This window comes from Bos indicus, chromosome 18 (genome assembly GCF_029378745.1).
Source record: "Bos indicus isolate NIAB-ARS_2022 breed Sahiwal x Tharparkar chromosome 18, NIAB-ARS_B.indTharparkar_mat_pri_1.0, whole genome shotgun sequence".
NCBI lineage: Eukaryota > Metazoa > Chordata > Mammalia > Artiodactyla > Bovidae > Bos > Bos indicus.
The window spans coordinates 62,353,980-62,371,807 of NC_091777.1; the positions used below are offsets into that span (position 1 = coordinate 62,353,980).

The following is a 17,828-nucleotide window of genomic DNA, read 5'->3' on the forward strand; positions in this document are numbered from 1 at the left end:
GGGCGACATCTCCATGGGGGTAGGAGGAAGGAGGATGTACTTAAAGAGGCAAAGAGTGATCGTGAAGTAGGCAGAGACCTTGAAGTTGGCAACCAGCCAAATGCTACTGAGAACCAGGAAAGGATTTGTAGAGCAAAGTGGCCATGGGTTAGATAACATGACCTTGACCTTGACACGCAGTCATCACCATGCAGTGGTGGGGACTGGAGTCCTGCTTGAGCGAGGGGAAGGAAGAGACTCATGGAGGGGAGGTGGAGGGGATCGGAGGCGAGGTCATCCTTTTGGTATGAAACTGTCAAGAACTTTCCTGCCCAAGAAAGTTCATACCCTTTCTATGAAAGGAGAAGTACGAAGGGAGGCAGACGGGCAGATGGAAGGAAGACAAATGCACACTGAAAGGATGGAGCCATGGCTGCAGGCCAGACTGAACGATGGGGAGACCTGGGCTGGGAGGGGAGCAGAGAGGCAGGGCAGAGATGCTGCAGGAGGGTGTCTGATTTCTCAGAATGGAGACGCCAGTGGGTGTCACCCAGCCCAGCTCCCATCTCACGTTGCTGCCAGCACCGGGCACCTTCTCAGGTTCCCCTCTGGGTCCTGCCAAGGCCTGGGAATACCCGCGAGGTGAAGGAAAGAACAAGCTTCACTCATTCATTTAAGAAACAGTCCCTGAGGCCTTCCAGGCAGCAGGCCACACAATCTCAGTGCTGGGAGCTCAGATCCACAGACAGGCAGTGCAATCCATCAAATGCAGGGGGAGGTGTGCTCTGAAGTTGGGGGGGCTTCACTAGCTTGGGATTGGATGTTTGTGTGTCACTATCTCCCTTCACCCGTCCATCTGCTCATTCATTCATTCAGATCACCCATGCACACTTCCTAAGGCTTCCCTTGGACTGCAGTTTGGACTGGGTGGTGCTGAGGATGGTGAGATGGTTCCTCTGGCACTCGAGCCCTGCCCAAGGCTCGGACACATGCCCACGATCGGAATCACATCCCAGGGCAATGGGTGCCCCAACGGAAGCGGCACAGGGTGGACAGAGAGGCTGAGGGTGCACGGGGTCGGCGGGAGCGGCCAGCCAGGGGCGAAGGAGCTGGGGAGAGGTGGGTCCCACTGGGCGGTCCCCAAGGGGCTGAGGGCGGGAGTGGGGTGATGATCCGTCCCCGCTGCCACTCCACACGGCTGTCCCGTCCTGTCCCCGGGGGAGCTGGAACTGCATGGACGGTCCCCCGGGGGTGCCCCGTCTAATAAACTCGGTGAAGAGGACTGCGACTCTGGATCCCATGCCCCGGGCACCAGCTTCTGCCTGAGGCCTGCCCTTTCTCCCTCCTGGGGAGCAGAGGCCCCCAGCGTGGGGCGCTGTGCTTCCTTCCTTCAAGATGCAAGGGATTGGGGGCCCGGCCCCTCCCCCCTCAGACCCGGGGGTCCAGACCCCCGCCCCTCCCCCTTCAGACTCAGGGGTCCAGGCCCCCCGCCACTCCACCCTCAGACCCGGGGGTCCAGGCCCCCCGCCCCCTCTCTCAGCCTCAGGAGTCAAAGTCCCCAGGTTTCTTCTCTTTCAGAGACTCGCAGCTTTCTCCTCCGTCAGATCCTTTCTCCTCCCTCCAGACCCAACAGTCGGGTTTCCAGGCGGGCGCGCTCGGTCCCGGTTTCCCGCCCGTTCCCCGCCCGCCGGCCCCCAGGAGACTGGACCCTCCGCTCCCGCCTGCACCCCTTAAGGAATCAGATGTCCCTGCGGGCTCCTCTGGGGTCGGGACCCGCCCCCAGCCCCTCCTCCTCGGGCAGCTTTCCTCCTCCCGCCCCTCGTCCCCTTAAAATACCCGGGGTCCCTATGACAACGGGCGCGGGCGACAGGTGCGGGTGTTATTTACGGGTCGAGCCCGAAATAGCCGGCGAGGGTGCAGGGGGCGGCGGATGGGGGCGAGGCCTGGAGTGCGCGGAGCGGCCGGGCCGGCGGGCGGCGGCGCGCGGAGCCGGCGGTTCGGAGGCCTCGCGGAGCTGGGGGCGGCGCGGCGCGGAGGCAGGAGAGCCCGCGGGGTCCCTGCCCGGGAGCCGGGGGTGGGAAGCCCTAGGGAGGCGCCCGGCCTGGAGCGGGCCCGGCCCGGCCAGCCCTGGGAGCCCGGGGGAGGGGAGGGGAGCGATCGCAAAGGGACACCCAGTCAGTTCCGGGCCCCAGCCGCCCTTCGAACCGCGGCGGGACGTGGTCCCCACTTCCTGAGCCTCGGTGCGGACCACAGCCCCTTCATCTGAGCCCCAGTGCGGACCCCAGGCCCCCCTCCCGAGTCTCGGGGTGAGAGGTATCCCTCAGGCCCCTTCTCTGGGCCCCACGGTCCCCTCAGCCCCTGGTCCCCTCGCAGCCCCGGGCAGACCTTCTCCGCTGTCCTCTCTGAATGGCCAGGGAGAACACCCCCGCCCCCCACTTTCCGGAATTCCAGCTGGTCCCCAGCTTCCTTGCTTTGAACCCCAGTCAGGACTTTGCTGATCTCTCTCTGTTAAAGCTGGGGGGGTTCCTACTGCCTCTCTGAGACCCAGAAGTAATTCTAACTTCCCCTTCGGAACCCCCTGCACCCCAGTTTTTCCTCTTCTGAACCCCAGACGGGATCCATCTCCTTCTCAGACTCTGAGCCCAAAAGAAGCCAGGAAGCATCCCCCACCCTACACACACACACACACACACACACACACACACACACACACACACAGGAGGACCTCAGCTCCCCTTCCTGAGGACCCCAAACTCTGAGCCTTAGGGGGAAGCTCGGATCCTTCCCCCCGCCCCAGGAAACACAGTTTCCCTGTGGAAACACAGATTCCTCCCAGTGGGGACCCCAGAGCAGCCCCTCAGAGCTTCCGCAGACCCTCAGTTCCTCCTTCTGTAGTCCTCCCACCCCCGCTCCAGGGTACCCAGGTTCTAGGCCTGAGGCTGGGGTAACTTTGTTTTTCTCCGGTCCCATCTTCTTTGCTGAGCTCCTCTGGGTACCCGCTCCCCCTCCACCCCCCGCCCCCGGGAGTCTGAGAGGCTTCTCAGCTCAGGATCTAGTATTTTCTCGGTATAGTATATTATCTAGTATATTAAGCCCCAGAGGTGACCTCGACTTCCCCATCTGAGGTTCCTGGGGGACTCAGACCTCCCTTTTCCGAGCCCCTCACCCCCGCTGCCAGACCCCAGGCGGGCCCCCCCCCCCAACCTCCCCCTCAGGAGCCCGCCTCAGCTCTGCCCTCTCGGCCCCTGAGCCCCACCGCCCGCCAGGCGCGATGATGATGTGGTCCAACTTCTTCCTGCAAGAGGAGAACCGCCGGCGGGGGGCCGCGGCCCGGCGGCGGGCTCGTGGGCAGCCCAAGGCCCAGATGACCCCGGAGCGCGAGGGCAAGATCAAGCTGGCGCTGCTGCTGACCTCCGTGGGCGCCACGCTGGCCGTGCTGGCCGTCGGCACCGAGTTCTGGGTGGAGCTCAACACCTACCGGGACAACGGCAGCGCCGTCTGCGACGCGGCGCACCTGGGCCTCTGGAAGATGTGCACCAAACGACTGTGGCAGGCGGACGTGCCCGCGGGCAGAGACACCTGCGGGCCCGCCGAGCTGCCCGGAGGTGAGGCCGGCGTCCGCCCCCGCGCGGGGGCTGGGACCCCCGCAAGCCGCCGAGAGGCGGCTGTCTGAGAAAGACGAGCCCCAGAGAGAGCCTGCCCCCCGCCCCAGGAGAGCGAGCTGGCACCCTCAGAATGCGCCCCCTACCCTGCCAACCTCAGCCTGTGCTCCCGGGAATAACTGCCCCAGGCGCACACCGTGCGGAGAGGGAGTCTGTATCCCCAAACTAGCCTGGGTCCCCAGGCCAGCCCCAGACTATTCCAGGACCTCCAAAACTCCAGACCCCCAGCACAACCCGTGATCCCAGTCATTTGTGTGCCCCTGGACCAGTCTGTACCCCCAGAGAACCCATAAGACAGATAGAAAGGTAGATAATAGTCGTGTCTGACTCTTTGCGACCCCATGGACTGTAGCCCACCAGGCTCCTCTGTCCCCGGAATTTTCAAGGCAAGAATACTGGAGTGGGTTGCCATGCCCTCCTCCAGGGGATCTTCCCCACCCAGGGATCCAACCCAGCTCTCCTGGATTACAGGCAGATTCTTTACTGTCCGATCCACTAGGGAAGCCCCAGAGAGCCCGTGTCCCTAGAGAAACCTTGTGTCTCTGCTCACAGCCTGGGGCATGAGACCCAGATGGTGACTCTGGACACAGTTGGTGCCTCAGACAGTCTGGTCCCCGCAGAAACGCCCCCCGCCCCCCTGAGACGGCCTGCTCCCTTAGAGAAAGACTCTGGGTTCCTGGTGTCAGCTTGCTCTTCCCACTCTGGAGACAGCCTGCGGCCCGACCCTGCAGGCCCTGGGGAGATAGCCCGCCTTGACGCCTACCCCAGAGTACAATCTGCTGTTCCCTCCTACCGAGTCCACCAAAACAGAGCTCTCGGGAGACACCTCCCACATCCCAGGGCAGCCCTCCTGCTTCCTGGGAAATCTTCTTTCCCTCCCCGTTTCACCTCACATCCTCAGACTGGACACTCCAGCCCCCCTCGCTGTCTCTTCCAGACACCCCCACAGCCCTCAATTTCCCACAGAGTGGCTCTTTCACCCCCAGCCCTGCCAGAGAGCTCTCCCATACCTCTCACTCTCCCAGACGGGACATGCCATGCCCTAAACTTATACCAGTGGGACACCCTATACCCCCTGGGAACAGATGAGATCTCACTCCACCTCTACTGACCCAAGGAAACTATCTGACACCCCTCAGAGCCCATTTAGGATGTCGCATGCTTGATCGCCTGCATGGCATCACCAACCCTCCTCTTTCCTCTCCAAAGGATGTCTTATTATCTTGTGTGTGTGTTCCATTGCTTCAGTGGTGTTCAACTCTTTGCAACCCTATGGACTGTAGCCTGCCAGACCCCTTTGTCCGTGGAATTCTCCAGGCCAGAATACTGGAGTGGGTTGCCATCCCCTTCTCCAGGGGATATTCCTGACCCACGGATCGAACCCAGGTCTCCCGCATTGCAGGCAGATTCTTTACACACACCCTTGATAGCAAAATGGGGTGCCACGTGCCCTTGACCTGAGATACCCACCCACTCAGTGTGCAGATGGGCTCATGCTCACCCCTCAGAGCCTCAAGCAGATGTTCCCAAATTTTTGAGAAATGGGATGCTCTGGTGAAAAAAAAAAAGTGTTAGATATTGTAAATTAAGTATGCTCTAATAAAAAATTTTAATAAAGATAAAGTCAGAAATATGTATTAGATGCTTATGTAGTGCCTGGCTCGGTCCTAAGTATTTCATCTGCATTAACTTATCAATCTTCATAGCAACCCTGTAAGTAGTTATTATCATCCCCAAAACGGAGAGCAAAAAGTGTATATAAATGGATCCGGACTTCCGTGGTGGTCCAGTGGTTAAGAATCCACACTGCCAATGCAGGGGGCATGGGTTCCATTCCTGTTTGGGGAACTAAGATCCCACACGCCACTGTAATGCGGCCAAAAAAGAAATTAAAGTTAAGTATATGCAATTTGAAAAGAACTGAAGTTTTTTAAAAAGAGAGAGAGAGAAAGAAATATGAATGGCTCTGTCTAAGCACCCAGGCTAGTCACATGGGGCTTGAACCCTGGTCATCTAGTTCTTAACAACTACAATATACTGCATCTCATTAGTCTATAAATATGCCCCAGAGGTCCTCACTGCACTGGACGAGATGTCCCATCTCCTCTAACTGCATACTCTGGGGTCCTTCATATCCCTTGATGTCTCTCTAATGATCAGAAAGGGCTTTAACTTTCTTAAAGGACCATCCCCATCAGCCCACAGTCCTGACCCTTCAAAAGACATCTCCCAGCTTTCAAGGTTTCAGAAATATCTCACCCATCTCATGGCCCATAAAAGGACATCCCCAAGCAGGGGTGACCCATATCCCACTCTTTTTCCAAATGAGATGTACCACATCCTCTGAGATAAGAGACAAGATAACCTAAGTCATTAGCAGCCAAAACGGGGTGCCAGATACCACACACTCTCTCAGAAAGATGTACCACCCCCTCTCACTCTCTAGATGAGACTTTCCATTTCCCTTTCAGAGGAAGACCGCATTTCTCCCCCAGCCACTACAGACAGCATCCTCGCCCTTTGCTCTGCTGCACGAAGCATCTTTTGCTTCTTACTGCTGCAGAATCAGGACTCACTGCCCCTGCCGGGATATGTCATGCTCTTCTCCTTCCTTCCGAATACCAGGTGGAGTGTCCACATCCCCTCACCTGACTCAGGAGCTTACCTCTTGTCCTTCAGCATCCCTCTTCACTTTGGAAAGTTCCTTACCACTTCCCAAGACCACCTGACCTCTCTTCTGTCTCCTTTCCCCCTCTTATTCACAACTTCTCTCCTCCCCTTTCATCATCCTCAGTTTCCCCATCTGTGGAATGAGAAAGCTGATTCTAGGTGTGTTCTATGGGAAATTCTGGCTTTAAAATGCAGTTTAGAAAGCATCTTTTTCCCCCCTGAAGTGTGGGGTTCCTTAAACTTCAAGTACGCAGCGTTAGATGAATCATAACTTTTCAGCTTGTGTCACAAAATCATTACCAGCCTTAGCTGGTTCTTTCTTGTGCATTATTTTACATTCTTTAAAAAAAAAAAAACCTCCTAATTCATCTCTTTAATGCATTGGATATATGTTTTAACTTGGAAAATATATAGTGTTATTTTTATATATGTATTTTAATTTACATAAATGATATCATGCTCTAGATGTTTTTCCTATTTGTGATTTTTTTTCCCTCAATGCTGTGTTTCTCAAATCTCTCCAGTCTAGTTTCTGTTATTCTAGTTCGTGGCTACTGTGTGCTGCAGAGGCTTGCCTGGGAAGCATCCATCACATTTACTTGTCTATTCCCATAGATATGGGGACCAGGTTGATTATTCTGACTCCCATGTTTTTATAAACAGTGTTGCAATGAACATCAGGCAATACATAGATTTTCCTGCATGTGGTTTTTTTCTAGATGTATACCCAGAAGTAAAATTGCTGGGTTATAGGGTATAAACATACTTCATTTCATAAAGTACTCCAGAGTGCTTTCCAAAAAAGACTAGTACCTGTTATACCCCCAGATGTTTCCTCTTATCCTTCCAAGTGCTTAATATTATCCTTTTAATATTTCCCAATCTAATTGATCTAAAGTGGTGTCTCCCTGCTGATTTAAGTTGCATTTCTTTGATCCCTGGTGAGATGGAGCATCTCTTTATGTTCTTGTGAGTAATCCGGGCTTCTTCTCCTATGAACTGACTATTCATCTTCTTTGCCCATTTTTCAACTGGGTTATCTCTCTTTTCTTGATGATCAGCAGGACTTCTTTGTGTAGACAGGAGCCCTTTCTGAGATAAAGAATCTCTTCTGAACGTGTTAACCTTCTGCCTGGATCTTGGTGTGCTCTGTTGAATAAAGCGGTTATCCGTTTCTAATTTCATTTGACCCTAAACAAGTCCATATGACAGAGTCAGGGAAGAGACTATTAACTCAGTTTATAGAGGAAGAGTCAGAAGCTCAGAAAGGTCAATAGCCCTCTCACGGCCACAGATCTGGACTTCTCAGCTCTGGATTGGAGTCTCAGCTCCTTGATAGCTGTGTGATAGCAGGTGGTTTTCCTTTTCTGGACATCATTTCTCTCTGTTTATCAGGGATGCTAATGTCATATTTCTGGGTTATTGTGAGCTATGCTAAATGTCCAGCCCTGAGCTTACACTAGGGATCTCCATGTCATTACCTCTCTTTTTCTCTCCCCTGCTCCTCCTACAGAAGCAAATTGCACTTATTTTAAATTCTTCACCACGGGAGAGAATGCACACATCTTCCAGAGAACCACGAAGAAAGGTAAGAACATTTCACCCGGCAGAGGGGATGGGATGACCACGCCAAAGGAATTCTTTCTTTTTAAATTGACCGAGTTTGTTTACAATACTGTGTTGGTTTCAGGGGTGCAGCAAAATGATTCCATTATTTTTTCAGATGATATTCCCTTATTTATTAGAAGATATTGATTATACTTCTCCATGCTAGACAATAAGTCCTTGTTGGTTATCTACTTTATGTACAGTAGTTTGTATCTGTTAGTACCCAAGGAGTTCTTGATAGCATCATGCTCTTCTCTGCTTTGCTGCAGGATGGGCACAAGCTCCTAAGTCTTGGGAGGTCTCACCTTTGGGGAGAGGTGATTCTTCAGGGCCCTCTGTCCAGTGTCCCTGCCTCAGGTGTGTTATTTTGGGCAAGTCCCAGCCCCTCTCTGTGGGTAGTACAATAACATCTCACAAGTGTGCATTTCCCACATGCTAAGCACAGCCCTGAGAGTTTCATTTATAAGACTTCCAGTCCTTTCCATGACTCTGCAGGGCAGGGCCTTTATCTTAATCTACCAGATGAGAAAACGGAAGCCCATAAATGGTTTCTTTCCCCAGAAAGTGGCAGAGAGGTGTAATTTAAACCCAAATAATTCCGACTCCAACTCAGCGCTCTTCTATAAACCATGCTGTGAAAATGGAAATGTTTCTGAATCTACACCAACCAGTATGGCAGCCACTGACCAGATGTGGCTGGCGCGACTAAGACACTGAGTTTTCAATTTCATTGCATTTAAATCCATTTCAAATGAAAACACCATCTGTGGGTAGTGGCTGCATACTAAACAATGAAACTCTTAAGACTTTACCCTTTCTACCCTAACACAGTTTCTCCACCACCCCAGTACCTCAGTATCCTCGCCAGTAAAGGAACTGTGATCATGTCATCAGCCTTATCTAGTCTTTATAAGGATTTAATGAGATGGGGCAGCTAAAACATAGTGTGGTGCCTGACACATAGTAGGCCCTCATTAAACAGTGGTTTCCTGTCTTCTCCGCTCCTTTCTTCCTTACCTTGGTGCTAAGTGGGCTTGGGCAAGTCATTGTGCACCCCCGCCCCAGGATAGTAAAATACCCTCAGGGCATGGCTATGGGCCAAGTGCTGTGCGCCACATTGTGCACTGAGCACATTACATGTGTCATTTCTAATCCTCACAGCAGACCAAATAGGGACTTTCGTCTTGATTTTTCTAGAAGAGGAAAGTGAGGCTCAGAGAAGTTCAGTGGCTTTAGCAGAACCTTCCAGCTAGAAAGTAGCTAGGGAGAATTCCAACTTGGATCATCCCGCTGTAATGTACGGCCTTCTCTGTTGTCTCCCACACACACACACAACCCACTGCCTCAGTTTCTCCACTAGTAAACAAATGGTGACAGATCATAAATGATGATTGGTAGTTCCCATCTCCTTCTAATCCTGGCTCTGCCCATTCTTGGCTCTTTGACCTTAGGCAAATAACTGACCCTTTCTGAGTCTTAGTTCCTTGAACAGTATAAGTAAAATATTGGACTGGATGATCTGCTACTTGAAAATTCTTCTCTAGTCCTGAATCTTTCATATTCCTGGTTCTGAGTCCCTGTAGGGGAGTTCTCTCCACTTCCTACATCCAGCGTTCTCTATTTCCCCTTCCCCTCCTCACAGAGGTGAACCAGGCAGCTGCAGTGATAGCAGTGCTAGGCTTGGCAGTTATGGCCCTGGGGTGCCTCTGTATCATCATGGTGCTCAGCAAAGGTGCAGAGTTCCTGCTCCGGGTTGGAGCCGTCTGCTTTGGCCTCTCAGGTGAGGGTTGAGGGCCTGCAGACCAAGGACACTGCATGTTAGGAGATCTGGATTTCAACCTCTCTTGCATGCTGGGAGGTTGGGTCTTCAAGCCCTGTTGCATGGTGGAAAGTCGGGTCTCCAAGCACCATTGCATGCTGGGAGGTTGGGTCTTAAAAACCCTGTTGCATGCTGGGAAGTTGTGTTTCCAAGCACTGTTGCATGCTGGGAGGTCGAGGGAGGTCTCTGAGCACTGTTGTGTGCTAGGAGTTGACAGAAGCTCAAGTGCTATAGAACTCTCAGAGATGGAAGAGTTCTAAGTTCTGCTGCTGAATCAAACACTTTTTTAGGTTGGAATCTAGGGTCTCCAAGCACTGTTGCCTGCTCACAGGGTGAGGGAGAGCCCCATGAGCTGTTGCATGCTGGGAGGTTGAAGAAGCTCTCTAAGCACTGGTTGCATTCTGGGAAGCACAAGGGCTATAGTAGTCTTAAATACGAGAAAATTCCAAGCGATGTTGTTGGCCAAGAATTGAAGGTTCTCTAGACACTCTTTTAGATTGGCACTTGGGGTCTGTAAGAACTGTTGCATTTTTGGAGTTGACAGTCCAAAAAGTCTGCATCTTGTGAAATGTAGCCCTCACTGGATCAGACGGTTTCTAAGGTGGATAGATAGGTCATTCATTATAAAAGTTTCATTTATCTTTCATGGATCTAATGAGCACCTACTGTGTTCCAGACATTAGGTGAAGGGCTGGAGATATAAGATTCATAAGACAGACACTGTGTCTGCCCTCATAAAGCCTAGATTCTGACAGAAATAGACAGTAACCTGTTCAAAGTAACCAATTCAACAACAATTCAACTATAGTTGTGATGAGAGTTATGATAAAGCATATAAGGGGTACACACTGGGGTGGGAGGTGTGTCAGGGAAAGTTTGAGAAAGTGGTATTCAAGCTAATAATCAAATGAGGAACAGGAATTACCCAGTGTGGTGTTGGCAGTAGCGGTGGCCATGTCGGTGGTGATCGTGTGGTGGTGGTGATGCTGGTAATGTGGTAACAGTGATATAAACAGGATATGTGAAGTCTGTGAAATATTTGGCAAGTTTGAGGAACAGAATGAAGATCAGAGCATAAAGCAGGGCAAAATTTGCACAAATGTACAAGGTAACCTTAATCCACAGATGAAGTAGAGGCTTGGTGAAAAATGAGGCAAGGGAGATACAAATGGTCAAGAGCACACTCAAATAGAAATGATTAATAATCACATTCTTTTAAAAAAACATTTATTCACTCACTGACTGTGTCAGGTCATAGTTGTGGCACCTGGGATCTTTTACTGCAGCTCACGGACACTCTAGGTGTGGCATTCAGGCTAAGCTGCTCTGCAGCAATGGGGTCTTAGTTCCCCAACCAAGAATCAAATCCATATCCCCTGCATTGCAAGGCAGACAACCAGGGAAGTCCCAATAATCACATTCTTATTATTGGTTTGTGCCTTAGAGAGCTTCCTAAACAAAGGGGAGAAAGTCAGTCACTCCCTTTCCTCTGTTTCATTGGGGAGAAAGTCACTCCCTTTCCTCTGTTCCGTTTATCCATTAGTTCACTTAAATCACTGCTATGCACACAGACCCGTTACACTATGCATAGGTGTGAACATGCGTGTCATAGGAAGACTATAGAAGACAGAAAGGTGAAGGAAGTTATCATCTGGCTAAGGACATAGAAATGATACAAATTATCACACAGTTATAAATGGCAGTAAGTGCCCAAGAAAAAGTAGAGTCCTGTGAGAGTGCCTAATGAGGGCACTTGATTTAAAGCAGAGTTAGAGAAGGCCTCTTGGAGGAGGTGACACTTACCATGTCAAATTATGGGTAACCAAGCTAGAAAAACGTTTGGTGAATTTCAGGTCCTGAAAGACAGCCAGTGAGGTTGGAGCATGGAGAGTGAGGATAACTGGTGTAAAAGACAAACCAGGAGGGATTTTCCTGGTGGTCCAGTGGTTAAGATTCCGCAATCCCAATGCAGGTGACTGGGGTCTGACCTCTGGTCAGGGAACTGGATCCCATGAGCCACAGCTAAGGTTTCACGTGCCACAACTAAAGAGCCCATATGCCGCAATTGAAGACCCAGCATAAGCAAGTGACCATTAAGAGATGAGTGATCTTGGGGAAATTGCTCTCCTTCTCTGAGTTTAAATTTCATATTTATGAACTCATGCATTCAAGTATCTATTTGTCAAGTACCTATCCTATCCATCCACCATCTTTACACTGATCCATCAATCAGCTCCCTCCCCACTGCTTTTTCTTCCTTCCTTTTTTCCCCATTTTTCTGTTTCTCCTTCCATTCGTATATTCATCTATCTGTCCATCCACCCATTCATTCAATGATACAGTGTGTCTTTAATATCTAGTAAGTGCTGGATGCTGTGTTAGGTACTACTGGGGACAGAATGAAGACCAGATTAAGATGATTTCTGCTGTCACGGAATTTTTAGCTTGGTAGGAATTTGGTGTTGGTGTTATTATTGAACTCACGCCTGTGTTATTCCTGAGGGTGCCATGAAAGTGCGGACATTAAAGTGTTTTATGAAAGTTTCGGGCACAAAATGCTCTGCAGATTGTACAACCAAATGAAAGTGAAGGGTAGATTTGACTCCGTAATTATTTTTCTTATACTGGATGTCGGGGCAGGTGGGGGTTTCGAGGTCTCCCTAGACGTCAAACATGTTCAGGTTATATTGTTTTTCTCCATAAAGTGTATGTGTCAGGTGTCCTCTGTTTTAGGGATATGAAACAAACAAGTTCCTGGCCCTCACAGGTTTCTACTCTATTGGGAGAGATAGAAACCAGGCAAATAAATAACACTCATATAAATTAATGTATATTAATAAATACCAATTGTGATTAATGCTATAAATGAAAAGTAAAGTGTATAATGGAAACCTGTAACTGGGTGGACCCAACAGAGACTTAAGTGACAGTGGTCAGGGAAGGCTTCTCGGAAGAAATGTAACTTAAGTAGGGATGTAGAGAATGAGCATGTGTCATGTAGGCTTAGGGAGGGGAAGCAGTTATTCCAAGCACCATAAAGGTCTCCAGGCTTGAACAAATTGGGTGCATTCAAGTCCTGAAAGAAATCTTACACCATGCCGCTGTAGGGCGGGAAGTGCAGCTCGAGAGGAGGCTGAAGAAGTAGGCCGGGTCCGGGTCCCATGTACCCCTCTAGGTCATATGAGAGAGGCATTGCTTCTGCCCGGAGCCACTACCCCTGAGTTCTGTGCACGGCAGGCTTCTTTTCGTCCATCTGGGTCTCAGCTCCAGTGGCTGTTCTGATGACGCCATCTCGAGCCTCAGCCCCCACCCCTTCCCATCACTCTGTTTTTATCTCCTTCCTAGCCTGCATCACTGTCTGAAATTACCCCATCTTCTCATGTGTTTACTTTGAGAGTCACAGCCTGGCTGCCCACAGGCCAGCAACAGCCCATAAATGTACTTTGTTTGGCAGGCAGTGTATAGAGGTTTCTCTGAGCCAATATTTAAACTCACCCAATATTTTGGGTGAATGCCCCCCAAGAAACAATAATCAGTTTTCAAAATTCCAGCTGTTCTTAGAAAACCAGAAAATCTAGTCCGTTAAGTCCCTGCTTCTGATGAGCTGCCCTTGGCTGAAGCTGGGTCTGGGCCACCCTTTGTCACTGTCCCCACCACACCTGCCTGCTCATCTGTTTGTACTTTCTCATTGTCCCCTGGAGGCCTCTGAGTTTTGCAAGCCTGGGTTTATTTGTTTACCATCTGTCTTCTCCAACTAGAACATAGGTTCTGTGAGGGTCTTTGCTGGTCTTGTTCCTTTCTTTTTTCTTTTTTTAATCAAATCACATTACAACTTGCCTGATTGTCTTTTCATTTTGTAATCTGCCATCACTCTTTTTTCTTGTCAGTTTCATTGGCATATGAGTGACAAGTATCAATTGTGTGCATATATACGTATACACACTTACATATATACATATACACATATATGGGCTTCCATGATGGCTCAGACAGTAAAGAATCTGCCTACAATGCCAGAGACATGGGTTCAATCCCTGGGTCAGGAAGATCCCCTGGAGGAGGGCATGGCAATCCACTGGAGTCTTGCCTGGAGAATCCCACGGACAGAGGAGTCTGGTGGGCTATAGTCCAAGGGGTTGCAAAGAGTCAGACACGGCTGAGCACACGACACGGCACATACATATACATACACGCTGTTGTATATAAGGTGTGCACTTGATGTTGTTGGGTTTTCGTTTGTTCGTTTTGTTTTTTGGCCACACTGTGTGACTTGCAGGATCTCTCCGTTCCCTGACCAGGGATTGAACCTGGGCCACGGCAGTGGAAGCGCCAAGTTCTCACCACCACGCCACCAAGGAACTCCCCTACCACTCGATGTTTTGATATGTTTTGATACACATCATAAAATGGTCATGACAATCAAACTAGCTGACACATTCATGACCTCATGTACTAATCTTTTTTTTTTTTTTTGGTAGCAAGAACATTTAAGATCTACTTTCTTAGCAAGTTTACGTATATGGCGCTCAGTCATGTCTGACTCTTTGCAACCCCATGGACTATACGGTCCTTGGAATTTTCCAGGCCAGAATACTGGAGTGGGTAGCCTTTCCCTTCTCTGGGAGATCTTCCCAACCCAGGGATCGAACTCAGTCTCCTGCATTGCAGGCAGATTCTTTACCATCTGAGCCACCAGGGAAGCCTGTGGTCACCATACTGTACAGCAGACCTCCAGAACTGATTCTTCTTGCAGCTGGACGTCTGTACCCTCTGATTAGCATCTCCTCATTTCCCCGTCCCCTCAGTCCCTGGCAACCACCATTCTGCTCTCTGCGTCAGTGGCTTCAACTAAGTTAGATTCCATCATCACTCTTTACTAAAGTCTTGATGGAGTCTCTCTTTTTATTTTTTATTTTTTTTAATTATTTTTGTTTATTTGTTGCTAAGTTGTGTCTGACTCTTTTGTGACCCCATGGACTGTAGCCTGCCAGGTTCCTGTATCCATGGGATTTCCCAGGCAAGAATACTGGAGTGGGTTGCCATTTCCTTCTCCAGGAGTCTCTCTTTTTAAAAATTATTTTTACTCGTTTATTTGGCAAAAGGAGAAGGGGGCAGTAGAGGATAAGATGGTTGGATGGCATCACCAATTCAATGGACATGAATTTGAGCAAGCTCCAGGAGATAGTGAAGGACAGGGGAGCCTGGCGTGCTGCAGTCCACGGGGTCGCAAAGAATCGGACACGACTTGGCGGCTGAACAACAATGACAACATTTATTGGCTGTGACAGGTCTTAGCTGCAGCATGTGGGATCCAGTTTCCTAACCAGGAATCCAATTCCAGGCACCCTGCACTGGGAGCGTGGAGTCTTAACCACTGGACCACCAGGGAAGTCCCTTGATGGAGTCTTAATTTGCCTTTTGTGATTCTTGATTCCTTGGTTTGCTTTATTCTTTTTTTTTTTTTTTTTTAAGCAGTGAAAGACACATAAAAGTTACCATTTGAACCCTTTTTTTTAAAACACCTTTATTTTATATTTTGACCATGCAATGTAGCATGCAGGATCTTATTTCTCTGACCAGGGATCAAACCCATGCCCCCTGCATTGAAAGCATGAGTCTTAACCATTGAACTACCAGGGAACCCCACACTGTTTTAAGTGCCCCCTTCTGTGGAGAAGGAAATGGCAACCCACTCCAGTATTCTTGCCTGGAGAATCCCATGGACGGAGGAGCTTGGTGGGCTACAGTCCATGGGATGGCAAAGAGTCGGACACGACTGAGTAACTTCACTTCACTTTCACTTTCTGTGGCATTAAGTTCATTCACACAGTCCTGCAACCATCCCCACCACCCATCTCCAGCACTTTAACGTCTTCTCCAGTTAAAACTTTCTCCCCATTAAACACCAACTCTCTGCTCACCCTTTCTCTCTCCCGGCACCCACCTTTTACCCTGTCTCTGTGAATTTGGGTCTTGTTCTTTCTCTCCGGCTTCCAAAACTGTGCTTGCTGTAGAGCAAGTGCTTAGTAAGTGATCGTTGAAGGGGTGCTAGTGAAACCAAGAAATATGTCTCGGGTGGGGGGGCACTGGGAGGCTCCAGTCCTTGATATCTCAGCACAGAAGGAATTCAGTGAGAGGCAAAGTGATGGATAAGAAGTGATCTATTAGAATAGCACGCTTGTAAGTGGGCAGGTGAGAGGGTGCCGTGCTGAGAACTTAGTGGGCTGCAGTTTTATAAACAAGAGAAAAGTGGGGAGGGAAAGAGAATCCCCTGCTCTCTTCTTAAGCCCACATCCAGCTTCCATCATCAGCAACTCCTCCGTGTCAGGCAGGGAGTTTTCTTGTCCCTACATACATGGTCAAACCCTGGGTCGGGATGATCCCCTGGAGGAGGGCATGGCAACCCTCTTCAGTGTTCTTGCCTGGAGAACCCCATGGACAGAGGAGCCTGGCAGGCTAGAGTCCGTGGAGTTGCAAAGAGTCAGACATGACTGAGCGACTAACACACACACACACACACACACACACACACACACACACACACACACGGTCAAGCTAGGACTGTCACAGTGCAATGGAAATGAGCAAAAAGGTGGTAACATAAAATAACTAAAATAAGGTAAATCCTCTCGGGTTTCAGCATAACGTCCCCTTTTCCTTATATTTCTGTTTTTAGTACACATGCCTGGAGAAGTGTGTCCTAGGGGTCAGTAGCTTACTGAGCCCACTGGCCAGGATGTGGGTCTCATGCCATCACTGTTTCTTTGTGTGAGGGCATGTCTCATGCTGCATGGGTTGATTGCTAAGCAAACCTGTTTGGTTTTGGCTCTGTGGTTAAGCAAACCTGCTTTTTTTTGGGGGGGCGTGCCATACAGCACCCAAGGATCTTAGTTCCCTGACCAGGGATTGAACCCCAGCTCCCTGCAGTGGCAACATGGAGTCCTAACCACTGGCTCGCCAAGGAATTCCCTGGCATGTCTTCTTGAATGGTTGTTAACTTACAGGGGTCTCCCGAACATTTTCCTTTACTCCTGACCCCTTGGCGGGATTACCTATTTAATCACCTCCTTTGTCCCTTCGCTCTGTCACTAAGAGGGGCCTCTCAGGTTTCCGGCTTGAGGATGCATGTTTGGGGGGCTATATTGGGGTAGGTGCTCAGACCTCAGTGGGGGACCCCCCAGGGCCTAAGGACCACATCTGTTCTCTCCCCGCAGGCCTGCTGGTCCTCGTCAGCCTAGAGGTCTTCCGGCATTCCGTGAGAGCCTTGATGCAGAGGGTCAGCCCCGAGCCCCCCGTGGCCCCGGCCCTGACCTACGAGTACTCCTGGTCCCTGGGCTGTGGCGTGGGGGCCGGCCTGATCCTGATGCTGGGAGGTGGCTGCTTTCTGCTGCTCGCCCTGCCTCCTGGACCCTGGAGTCCCCTCTGTCCCAAGTGGGGCCAGAGGGCCCCCTAGCGCCACCGTCACCATCCCGTCGTGCGTTCTCTCAGCAACTTCCCAACGCCCCTCCGCCCTCCCCACCATCCCCTTTGCATCTTTCACCCCGTGCCCCAGAGAGACTGTGTTCTCTGAACTCTGGGGCCCACGCTGTTTGCACAAACCTGCCCCTCCCTCTCGTAAATACCTTTTTCCTCTGTAAATATGTTTTTCTTTTTTCTCTATGGCTGGATTTGGGTTGCTTGGGGGTGGGGCGGGGAGAGGATTTTTTTGCAAACGAGGGTCCCCAGGGAAGACTGCTGGGGACCTGATGGGGTAACTAGCGGGTGGGGGTGGATGGGCGAGGTCAGGGGGTGCTAGGAGGGAATTGGACCTTCTTGTTGCCCAGATTGGGTTGTATTCAGCTGTGGGAGAGACTTCTTCTGGGGAGAGCAGGGAGGGGAGAATCTGGGTCTGACCTGGCTGTGGTCTGATTTGGGATTAAAGGTTTGGAAATTTAACAGCTTTGGAGTCTGTTGTGATGTGGGTTGTGTATTCCAGGGTAGGGAAAAGGGGTCACCGTGCTCTTCAGAAAACCTCTGCCTGCTACTCGTCGGCCCCAAAGTCACATGTCAATGAACCCATAGTGAGTGATGGAAAACCCAGTATGGAACAC

At 50.4% G+C, this 17,828-nt stretch overlaps 1 protein-coding gene across 4 annotated transcripts; it reads left to right on the forward strand.

Moving 5' to 3' along the window:
- Positions 1-1,951: 1,951 nt before the first annotated feature.
- On the forward strand, positions 1,952-17,673 carry CACNG6 (calcium voltage-gated channel auxiliary subunit gamma 6). Of its 4 annotated transcripts, XM_070771693.1 has the most exons (5): positions 1,952-3,584; positions 7,825-7,899; positions 8,189-8,276; positions 9,562-9,699; positions 16,953-17,673. In XM_070771693.1, exons 1-5 carry the CDS (start codon positions 3,251-3,253, stop codon positions 17,482-17,484), a joined length of 1,167 nt encoding a protein of 388 aa, XP_070627794.1. In that variant the 5' UTR covers positions 1,952-3,250; the 3' UTR covers positions 17,485-17,673. The 4 variants fall into 4 exon arrangements, with proteins under 4 accessions (XP_070627794.1, XP_070627796.1, XP_070627795.1 ...); XM_019979900.2 differs by lacking the exon at positions 8,189-8,276 and having other exon boundaries at positions 1,957-3,584; positions 16,953-17,376; XM_070771694.1 differs by lacking the exons at positions 8,189-8,276; positions 9,562-9,699 and having other exon boundaries at positions 1,953-3,584; positions 16,953-17,376.
- The last annotated feature ends 155 nt before the right edge of the window (positions 17,674-17,828 follow it).